Source organism: Eulemur rufifrons, chromosome 9 (genome assembly GCF_041146395.1).
Source record: "Eulemur rufifrons isolate Redbay chromosome 9, OSU_ERuf_1, whole genome shotgun sequence".
Classification (NCBI taxonomy): Eukaryota; Metazoa; Chordata; class Mammalia; order Primates; family Lemuridae; genus Eulemur; species Eulemur rufifrons.
Genome location: NC_090991.1, coordinates 46,820,485 through 46,832,548, shown reverse-complemented (window position 1 = coordinate 46,832,548; position 12,064 = coordinate 46,820,485). Strand labels below are relative to the sequence as shown.

Sequence of the window (12,064 nt, the reverse complement as noted above, 5' to 3'; positions counted from 1 at the left end):
TTTTGAGGAGACTATTCAACCCAATACAATGGGAAACCTGCCCTCCCCTCAGCCAGGATAGAAAATAAAACAGTTTATTTTGGGAGAGGGGATGAGGAGGGAGTGGAAAAAATTAGTGTTACTATTAAAGACCTAAAGATGCAAGTGAGGGGTGGTCTTTAAAAGGCATGGTGCTACAGAGGGAGTATATCAAAATCTAATGCAAATAACATTCTACTGGAGAATAATTATGTTTTACCACCTCCCCTTTACTGTTCAAAATATACTATATTGCTCCTTAGGAAATCTGTTTTGCACCAAAATAATTTATGACTATTTAATGCAGGGTATCTTAACCTAGATGCTATTGACATTTTGAATTGAATACTTTTTTGTGGGGGGATGTCCTGTGCATTGCAGGATATTTGAAGCATCCTTAGCCTCTTTCCACTAGATGCCAGTAACTCCCCACCCCAACCTAGTGACAGCCAAACATGTCTCCAGACTTTGCCAAATATGTCTGGGGGGGGGGGGGACAAAATTACCCCCATTTGAAAATACTGAATTAATGCATAGATTTAGATTAAAATAGATTCAGTTCATTTACCCGAAGATGTCAGTGGCAAAGTTATCTTTAACACTTTTCTGTAGTGTTTCCATACACAGGTAATGTTTCATACTCTGTGCTCAAAGGGAGTTAAGTTCTTAACTCTGGTTTACTCAGATTGAGGTAGTAGAGAGAGATTTTCAACTTTAATTTTTAATAAATATATCCTATCAGAGTTTGATAGATTCTATCTGCAAACTATTCTAAAGGTCTCTCTGTGTATATTTGAATGCTTCTCTTCTTTCAGGGCCATTTTGAATTAATCTTAGGTTATCTTTTGAATATTTTGTGATCTATCTTCTTCTTGTAAAGTTATTTATCTGCTATTAAGTCATTTCTTAATGAGGTTCCTAGTTTGGAACTAGTCACTTTTTGGAGGGGGCTGCCAATCACTATTTACAAGCCTGCATTATGAATATTAGAAGTAGGTGTCCCAGATAAACAAAAACTATCCGTAAACAGTGTGGCAGATCCACAAGTCTATGTAGGTTTGTTTACATTTTGAAATTCAAAGAAAGAATCTTTAAAAAAAAAATCCTACTGGTACTATTTGACTTATGGCTATTAAAATCATTATATATATACATATATAGTTATTGTAAGATGCAAATCCAGGATCTTATCTTGGCCATCATGGACATTTCCATGCAGCTGAAGACACAAAAACTATACAGCAGACAACTGAGAAAAAAAATCAAGAAGTGTATAGAAAGCCACTGGAAGTTTCTTGATCTTTTTGTCTCGTGGGTCAAAAAATTTATAACAACTTATAATTTAAATTCAGAGCTCTAACTATGCTGGGGGACAATGAATTTCACAGTGGAAATGTTACAATAACAAGATTTTTTATTCAAAAGTATTCAAAAGCATTTTAGCTCTAACTTTGTAATTAGGGTAATTTTTTTTAGAATCTCAGTAACCATGAGACACACACTTTCTAATCCTACGAAGTGGAAGCAGCAGAATGCAAGCTGCAGATGCCCACTATGTCTAGTAGAGATGGGCGAAACCTCTTGACCACCAGATGGCAGCAGAGGGTTGTGCTGAAGGGGTACCTTCCTACTCCCAGAAAGCGGTAGAGTAAGGCTGCTTGAGCAGTGGCAGAGGCCGGCAAGGCACTCTTAAGAAGCCAGAGCCAAACTCCACTGAGCCAAAGTCACTCAAGTGCTATTTCATTTGGAAAATAATGAGAATGCAACAGGGTGCAAGAGGTCGAATGAAACAGTAATAGGTATGAGCTAGAAGACAGGCTCAGCCATTCACCAAACTAAAGAAGGCAGAAAAGCCAGAGGTTAGAAAGGACAGGAATAGTGTGGTGGACAAAAGCGTGCAGCTGGATTCTAAACCGCCAGTTTTAAATCCCTCCTTTGGTCCCTTTGAGAAGCCACAAAATTTGAAACTCTTTAGGAACTCTCTAAATGACAGTCAGAAAATCTTGTTATCTCTTATTCTGAAAGTAAATTTTATTGGTAACTGGGATAACTGGGAGGAGGATGAGCAGAAATTGTGAAATGAAACCTCTAGAAAAGGTATTGTTGGGGTATCATCTTTGTTAAGAAAGGTATAAGCACAGGCTCAAATTTGATTTTTTACATCTCTCACTTCTTTTGCTTCAAATAGTAAAACCAGTGATACTCACATGCTTGAGAAAATTTAGTTTATTTTTTCCCCCACAAATTATTACTTAACTTCATTGATAATGTCCATTGGGAGAAAGCATCAAGATGAGTAAAAAACAACAGTGTCATTTTATTGGAATATTTTAAAAGTAAAACAATTCCCACTATTAGAAGAGACTTTATGTATAAGAACTCAATTTTAGAAATAGTAATTGCTGACAGTAATAGTACTTGAAGATTTACTTTGTGCAGGACATTATTCTCTTGCTGTCTGTACTGTTTATAGACTGGTGATTCACTGATCAGCAGCATCAAAATCAGCTGGCGAGAGTGATGTTAGCAAGATGATGGAATAGGAGTAAACCCACTCATATTCTCCACAACAAGATTATGCACCATCTACAGACAACGGTCTCTCTGCAGAAGCCTTGGGATTCGGGTATAATTCTGTGAATCACCAGTAGAACCCAAGATCTAGAGTTGTTTTAAGAGTACAGACCAGTACTAAGTGACTTATCTGCCAATCATGTTTCTGGCCCATGATTTTGGACTTCTAGCCTCTGGAACTGTGAGAGGATAAATTTCTGTTGTTTTAAGGTACCCAGTTTGTGGTACTTTGTTACAGAAGCCCTAGGAAACTAATACAATGGGGATTTGGGCAGTGAATGTGAGAAGGTGATTGAGTTTATAAGATAAGGTAGCTTAAGAAAAGAGACAGTGACAAATATTTTCCCATATGTAATCGCTAGGCATGTCTGAAAAAAGGTGGGAGAAGAGAAGAGATCATATTAGAAGTTAATAGATTAAAGAAGGATAACCAAAAGAACCAGATTTTAGATTAGGTAATAGAATTTGATTGAAGGATTGTGCAGTGGCATTGAGTTTAGAAAGGATTGGGTTAGTTTCCTCTGGGAAATTAGGATGGAGACATGGAGGAAAGCTTCTGCCAAATGGTCTCTCATTCTCCATTAATACAGTACATTTATCGACTGAAAGCAAAACTATAGAAGTAGAGTCAAGGACTCAAGGAGAGTAAAGAAGAGTGTGAGGACAAGGAGGGCTGGGTTGGCATTATATAAAATAAGTGTTCATAAGTCCAAATCTAGAGAATTTTATTACTCTGACCCTATAGCAGAACTGCACAATTGTCAATGTACATGGGCTTAGAATGGAAAAGGTCCAAATTCTATTATAAATGTGGAACAGAGAGCTGAGGATTTTGTGGAATATGTCCAAGATATGCAGATAACGAGTGACAGGTTTGCAACATAGGTGTCAGGCTCCTAACTGTACTATATTGGAGATTGAAAACACTAAAATTATCGTCTTAGTCTATTTTTCACTGCTATAACAGAATACCAGAGACTAGGTAATTTATAAAGAAAAAAAAAATTTTTACAGTTCTGAAGGCTGGGAACTCCAAGAGCATGGCACTGGCATCTGGTGAGGTGCATTCCACCACAGAAGCACAAAAAGCAAAAGCAAACACACAAGAAAGAGAAAATTGAGCCCAACTCATACTTTTATCAAGAGCCTAACCCCAAGATAACAGCATTAATCCGTTCACGAGGGTGACCTCTCATGACCTAACCACCTCTTAAAAAGCCCCACTTCTCAATACCATTACATTGGCAATTAAATTTTAACATGAGTTTTAGAAGAGACATTCAAACCACAGAAATGATGGAAATAAAAAAGCCTTTAAATGTAGTTATGAAGAGCAGTATATATTTGTATTATAGTATAATTTTAGTTGTTTTATCCACCCATTGAAATAAATATTAACACTAATGTCTGGGATTGGTGCCAGATTAAAGATGTGGAATTTTCCACCTCGTGGACTTTTACTTCTGGTAATGATTTTGGCAGAAGAGGAAGAGAAATATCACTAACAACAAAGGAAAGAATATCATTAAAGTCAAAGGAACTATTAATTTCCATATTGCTAATGAAAATGGTAATCATTTGAATAGTCTCAGAGTCCTTTGCCCTTTCTCCGTCCTTCACTTCTATGAATGGTTACTAACTTCTACATGCATACCAAGAAATGTATTAATTATAGTTAAAATCCTGTAATGAGATTTGCAGGATTGATAAAAGGTAGTTATTTACCTTTCTGAGAATATCCAATTTAGTTGTAGCTAAAAAAGAAGGTAACACAATCATTAAAGTTCTATTAGCTAGTTTACACTATTAAACTTTTAAAATGGGTATTAGATATCATTGTTTTGATTAGCATGATTTTTATAGTGGTCATTAGGAGTGAGGGTGCTTGGAGTCTAGGCACTGTTCTGGACTTATCTGTTGGCTCTGCCTTTATTTAAGTATCTGTAAATAACTTCACTTTTAAGTCTCACCATTCAAATCTGTAGAATGGATATAAATATATTAATATGATAGTACCAACTTTATGGGTTTGCTTTTAGTAGCAAATGGAGGAATTCATTTTAAATCTTAGTATACTTTCTCACACATAGGAATCAGTACAAGGAACCATTTAACAGAAATGCAGTTAAGTTTCTGGTAAAGTTTCTCATATGGATTATTCTAATTTCTCAGATAAGCTATCCTTATTTTCCCTCTCTCTGTTCAACTTTCTTTTTAATTTATTCTATTTTGGCTTGGCTGTCAAATTTTTAATTATTAAAAGCTAATGTGGGCTGGGCACAGTGACTCACACTTGTAATTCCAGCACTCTGAGACGCGAGGCAGGAGGATCACTTGAAGCCAGAAGTTTGAGACCAGCCTGGGCAACATAGCAAGACCCCATCTCTAAAAAACCAGTAATAATAATAATAATAATATAAATAAAGTTAGGCAGGTGTTGTGGCCCATGCCTGTAGTCCCAGCTACTTGGGAGGCTGAAGTTGGAGGATCACTTGAGCCCAGGGGTTCGAGATTATAGTGAGCTATGCTATGATTGGGCCACTGCACTGCAGCCTTGGTGACAGAGCAAGACCATGTCTCCAAAAAAAAAAAGCTAATAATTAATATGTTTTTACCCAGGACTGTCGAGTTTTTTAAAAATATAATCTTTTGTGTGTGTGTGACAAAAAACTAGGGCAATTACATACAACAAATACAATGTAACATGTTCAGCCAGTCATTCATTATGCTCCCTGAAGAGTAATTGCGCAAGAAGAAAGACATGGGGGTGAAAAAACCAACAGAATGCATTGGCAGGCTTTGTACACACAGACCATTACTGTTTCAGAAGCCAACAGGGAAAAAACAGTTTTAAAAGAGGCAAACATTTGTAGAGGAATCTTTGAAGGATTCTTAGCTGTTGTCTTGGACAAAAAGAGACCAGTAGATCCAAGGTGCTTCTAAGTTCTTCTCTCTTATTTTCTTGACTGTAAGTTAAAATTTGTTTTTAATTTTCATTTTGCATAAGGCCATTAAGACATAAAATGTATAGCCAGTGCCAAGCACGTTGATCACCATTGTTCAAATTATCATATTATTCAGATGTTTCTAAATTATTGTATCTTTTATGTTGTAGTCCTAGTGAGTGATTGTAACTTTTAAACCCCACTGTATAATATTTTAGTGTGATAAAAATGAAAGATGAATAGAGCCAGAAATGTACATAAATATTGTTAATTTATTTGTTAGACTGACACTTCTCCAAATATCCTTTTGAGAATTTGTGAAGTTTTACTTCTTGGGAATAGGTACGCATTAGGACAACTTGCTTTTCCTTGTTTTTTTTTTGTTTTGTTTTGTTTTTCTTTTAAAATGTCTATGTGGTTTGCTTATGGAACTATTCAGACAGACCTCTGTATCCATAAGTAAAGATTGTTGTTTTAACTTTTCTACTTTCTCAAGTTAGAATCATGAGATTATTTTGCTATTTGCTGCCTTTACCTTTATTTTATCAAAAAAGGGAAACAAAGTAAGTTCTCTGAAAATTATAATTTGTATGTAACATCAACATTTATTCAAATGGATTTAAGTAACTATAGTTATGATACCAAATGATCATCTCTGGAATTTTGAACTGAGGACAAAGAAGGATTACTATTACAAATCAACAACCGTAGTCATATTAGCTAACTAATGGTTTTGGTTTTAATCTGTGTGTATCTTGTATTCTTACTTCACAAATGGGAACCCACGAATTTAAAGAGGAGGAATTAACTCTTTGGGATTCTAAGAATGACCATAGTGTTATTCAACTTTGCTTCACCTTGATATCAAATAAATGTGCCAAAATGTGCCATTCAAAGTATAGACTGCTTGTGGGCAGATCACTGACCAACAAGGAACTAGAAAGTGTTTTATTTCTGTTAATTTTTTTTTAACAAGTAAAGGGAAAAGTGCTTTTCTAAACATTACCAAGATCTTATTCACGGATTTACTGTAGGTGGTTGTAATGTTAAGATTTCACAGAAAAAAGTGAGTTCGGAGGCAAGAGGGTAAAGGACTCTTATGCCATTGCCTCCATCTCCCTTCTAGCCATAAAGCCTGGAGAGAAATACCAGCTGAGAGTACATTTCGTATTCATTAATACTTCATATTCTTTTAAAACATCCTGATTGAATGTGCTACTGCAATGTCATGTAAGGCATTTAATTGTGCATCTGAAACCTATGCTTTGAAAGTGTTCAAAGGCTTTATATAACTGAACTTTATTTTTATTTTTTTGTCTCTCACCCCAGTTATTGCTCTACAATATTTACTTTACCCTCTTTCCCAATGAACAGGACAGAATGGTTAAAAAAAAGATAAGTGTGTGTCAACAAACTCGGGCCCTTCTGTGCAAGAATTTTCTTAGAAAATGGAGAATGAAAAAAGAGAGCTTACTGGTATGGTTTGTAATACATATTTTTCCATATTTAGTGAATGAAATTCAATAATGTAGTATCATACTATCTGTGTTACTTTTTTTGTTCACAAAGTATAAGTTTTAATTTCTATTCTGGCTAGTTGATTTGGAATTCTTTATTTTTATTTTTTTTTTATTTCAGCATATTACAGGGGTACAAATGTTTAGGCTACGTATATTTCCCTTGCCCCACCCAAGTCGGCTTCAAGCGTGTCCATCCCCCAGACGGTGCACACCTCACCCATTACGTGTGTATATACCCCTCCTCTTCTCCCCCCTCCCATCTGCCCAACACCCGATGAATGTTATTCCTATATGTGCACTTAAATGTTGATCAGTTAATACCAATTTGATGGCAAGTACATATGGTGCTTGTTTTTCCATTCTTGGTATACTTCACTTTGATTTGGAATTCTAAATGCAAAATAATATATTTTGAAAATAGGATACTATTTATGGCAAAAGGTGAAATTAACTAGAGGACTCATATGACAGTTCCTGAAAAATAAAGTAACATTTTGTGGAATAGAACTAGCCGTTCTCCAAAATAATTAATCCGTTTGAATCTCAGAGTCATTTTGATTTGTGTTTAGTTAACTTTAGGGGAGAAAAAGATAAGGTAGGCAAAATATTATAAAATAGATTTTTAAATGGGCAAATCATAATGCTACATTGGGGAATTTTGATTAAGATTATGTTAATTGGTAAGGCTGGGGAAAATATAAGCAAAAATTAGGGAATTTTTTGGAATCTCTTTTCAAGGCTATGATTTTGGAAACATAGAGTGGTTTCAGGGAGCAAGATCACTGCTTGTCACTATCTTTGCATTCTGTTGAGTTTCTACTATACTGACATGAACATTAAGACAAAGAGATTTGCTATTTGTTACTATGAGATATATCTGGGACTGCCTTGATCATGTAGAGGCTGCAGTCTCTTCAGAGATCACCAATACCATTTCAGTAAGAGCTAGCAGGATTCATATCATTCTTTTAAATATCTGTAATAACTCTTGAAGCAGCTCAATCTAGTATTTTAGTTCTTATATTAAAAAAGGATATATCTATATTTATTACCCACTAGAATCTTAAAAAGTTATTAAAATATATTTCTATCCAGAAATGTAGAAATATTGATACAATGAACACCTGTAAATCCACAATCCAGATTTGACAGCTGTTAACATCTTGCCATCTTTGCTTTATCTTTCTGTCTCCTTCCCTCCCCCCAAATATATATTGATAAATATTTCAGCTAGAATCTCAAAAAATTAAGGGCATAGACCCCCACATAACCACTATCCCACCTCAAAAAATTAACAATAATTCCATATAAGCATCTAATTCCATAACCAAAGTCCTAAATTTCCCCCAAAATATATTTTAAAGTTAGTTTGTTCAAACCAAGAACCAATGAGACAAAACTCTTTTTCTTATTGAATATTCTATGTCTCTTTTTATCTGATTGAGTCTTCATACTATCATTTAACTCACCCCTTTATTGTCTACATTTCTTACAGAGAGTTGAATCTAAAAGTGTAATTTACTTCGGTTAAATATTTTTGGTGAGAATGTCTTTTATGTGATGCTGTGTACTTGTATTGCTTCACCTATGAGGACATAAAAACAACGGTTGTAATGGTTGTCTCACTGTTATGAATCCTAAATCCCTGGGTTAAGATTCACTGACTTTTTATATTATCTCAAAGTTGTATAATAAAAGGGTATTCTTTTCTTTAAATGATGGATATTAATTGAGAGGGAAAAAAATTAGAGACTAAAATTAAGCCATGCTCAGTGGCAATATATTCTGTCTTAAAATGTATTTGGATGTTTCTCACTGTTCTGGATTTGACTCACTTTTCTTTTGTGTGGTGTAGGAATGGATAGTAGCATTGTCTCTAGGGTTGTATTTGTGCATCTTTTCGGGACTCTTCAGAGCTATCCATTTTCCTGAACAACCTCCTAGTGTCCTGGGAAGTGTGGATGAGTTTAACGATTCTGACATAGTGGTGGCATATACACCAGTCACTAACATAACACAGAGGATAATGGAGAAGATGGCCTTGGCTTCCTTTATGAAAGGTGTGTTGTTCAATGACCAATGTTTCAGTATTATGTGGCCTCATGTTTAATTTGAAGTTTTGTTTTGCAAATTGAATTTATTTACCTAGCCTGTAAGCCAGAGGTTCTCAAATGAGGCAAAGATTCTGATTACATACACAGTGAAGTGGTTGTTGTGGGCTACCAGTAAGGGTAGGTGGGTTAGAAGTAAAATAAATTTCCTACGGGGCTTTTTAAACAGCACAAACTCCATTTACCCTTTATTCCAGAAAGTATATTTGGAACAGAAAAAAAAATATTGGGCCCTATTTTAGATGACATAAAGTTATTTTCACTTTTCCCAAACTTAACTTTTAAAAAGTCCTATTCAGGTTAGCATTCTATAATTTAAGAGTTTCAAACATTTTTAAGAATTTAATTATTTTAAATTTAGATTATAAATAGTAACTATAAACAAAGGTGTTTGAAATTCAAACTCAAGTTTTACAGTGGCATTGAAAAAGCATTACTGTTAGATATTTAAAAATAGTTAAAAAGTATAGTTCAGGACATGTAAAATCTATTTAAAATCAAACCAGGTATTATGTACTGAAAGTCAAGAAATTTGGGGCTCTTGACCATAGAGTAATGATATTGTTTTTTTCTCAAAGCTTTCTCTTTGTATCTGGACTCAGAACATAGAGATCTCTATGCTGTGTAGGCTGCTGCATTAACTTGATGTATATTTCTTATAAAGAAATAAAAACACCTAAGAGTCATAGTTACTGTGTGAGTCCTCTGGCTTCCATTGTTCATATCCAGCCTACTGCCATTTAGGAATATATATCGTTAGCCAGCTGTGCTCTCTGGCCTACTCCATACAGGCCTTTGACCCTGCACAAGCAGATATTAGGACAATATCCTTTGCTTCTGTAATCTTATCCTACCATCAAATTTCTCTTATTACCCCTCATTTCCTTGGAGTCTGAACATTAGCCAGTTCATCCTTTTGTATAATTTATCCAATCTCTTAACACCTCAGTTCTAATCACTGCTTTCTGTCTTTCTGAATCTTTTAGTTTCTTGCTATCTGGGTTGTCATTCACAGCTCTGAGCTCTGAATTCTAATTATTTTATGCCCACTGTTCCTAATACTCCGTGTCCAACCTCTCCAAGCTTTGGAATGGACATTTTCTTCCTTGATTGCCTTCCCCTGTTGGGTAATTCTTCATGGCTGCTCCTGGAGTTTTGACTTTGGCCTGCCTCCCTTACCCACATTGCTTGCGTGTTCTGCCTGACCAGTGTTGATTCTAACCTGATGTGGCTCTCCTTGCTTGCTCCATTTGGTCATTTACCTCATCTGGGTTTTTTGGGGGGTTTTTTGTTGTTGTTTTTTTTTATACCTCATGAAGCATGTCTTCCTGCATGCCCAAGGCAAGCTATTGGCCACTTTCTGCACTTAGAGTCTCTTGGCTCTCTGGACTCTCTGGACTCTCTTCCTGTTCCAGCTACCATTCCAGCTTGTCCCAACCACAGCTCCTCTCTCACTGTCTTATTCTACATTTATCTAACTCATGCGTTTTAGCATGAGTATTCATGTTTTGACCCTGACAGTATTTGTATACCTCTAGAGAAAATGAATGAAGTTAGCCTTTTCCTCATAAAAGTTTGACAGCCTTATTCTATGTTAGGAAGGATGAGTACTTTCGAATGGTATAGCTACACCATAAAAATGAATAGCTTTTTCATCTTAACATAGACTTCACCCTGAGTGAGGTTTAAAATTAATGAAAATTTTAGAACATAATACATGAAATTATAAAAAAGGAGGCCATAAATTGGACTTAAGTAGTTTTCAAAGCTAGTAATAGATTTACTAACCACTTCTTGGGTGGATTACTTCTGCAGATCGTAAACTCGTCCATTATGATTATTATGAGCTTAATTCTTAGAGAGTGTTCTTGACCCCAAAGAATCTATAGGTGGACTACAACTTTACTTTTGATTGTTGTGCTCTGACTCTTTGCATGCAACTTACTTCTACTAGCATATTTTTTTCATCTGATAGAAATCAGTTTATAATCTTGGCAGGAAAAAATACAAAACACCAAATTCTCAAGTATTCCTATGGTTTATTTTAAATATATTTTTCATTCAATGTTTAAATTATTTTAGTCACCAAAGTAATATACACCCTAAAAAAGTTAAGGAGTACAAACTTGCATAAAGCAAAAAAATGAGAGCTTTTCCTTTTGCCTTTGCTACCACTTCCTCTCCTCACCCTCTCATTTAAGTTTGTGTGTCTTTCAAGGAATATATGCAAATGGTCATATATAGACCTATGTTTCTATGTTTATATAGGCACACAATTTCAGTTTTTCTTTAAAAAGATGAGATCACACAAAAAATAATGTGTGAAATTTGGGCTTTTTAAAAAATAATATATCATTCACATCTTTTCATGTATTTACACTGAACTTAAAACAATAGAAAAGACTTTTGCTTAGCTTTTAACTCAGAGGCACCTATTCAGGGTTAATATGTAACACCTATAATTTTATGGAAAACTTAAACAATTGCATTTTGTTTTTGTGTCCCCTAGTAATAAGTTTACATGGTTATTTATATTTCTTTTACATGGTAGGAAGAACAATTGTTGGAACACCTGATGAAGAAACTATGGATACAGTACTACTACAAAAGTACCCTGAAATCGTGGGAGTTGTGTTTAGTGATACTTTCTCATACCAGCTGAAGTTTAATTGGAGACATAGGATTCCAAATATAAAGGAACACTCTGAATACTCAGGTAACTGTATGAAAATTGGTTACAATCTTTTTTGCTATGGCATTGAATTCCCTGTTCATAATGACTGATAGAAACGTTAATACAACCAAATAAAGAAGTAATATACATTTTCCCCCTGAACTTAATCATTAGGACGAGTCTTGTTATTTTGGGAACTATTCAATAATATAGTTTCTTCCA

General features: G+C 34.9%; 1 protein-coding gene across 5 annotated transcripts in view; it reads left to right on the top strand.

The window, feature by feature from the left end:
• The first annotated feature begins 5,436 nt into the window (after nucleotides 1–5,436).
• ABCA10 (ATP binding cassette subfamily A member 10) overlaps nucleotides 5,437–12,064 on the top strand; it is a 69,379-nt gene continuing 62,751 nt past the window's right edge. For 4 of the 5 annotated variants that reach the window (XM_069482811.1, XM_069482809.1, XM_069482813.1 and 1 more), the window contains exons 1-4: nucleotides 5,437–5,560; nucleotides 6,912–7,013; nucleotides 8,913–9,117; nucleotides 11,720–11,884. In XM_069482811.1, the coding sequence (XP_069338912.1) occupies nucleotides 6,918–7,013; nucleotides 8,913–9,117; nucleotides 11,720–11,884 (466 nt within the window). In that variant the 5' untranslated portion in view covers nucleotides 5,437–5,560; nucleotides 6,912–6,917. The remainder of the gene's footprint in view (nucleotides 5,561–6,911; nucleotides 7,014–8,912; nucleotides 9,118–11,719; nucleotides 11,885–12,064) is intronic. The other variant, XM_069482810.1, reaches the window with a different exon arrangement.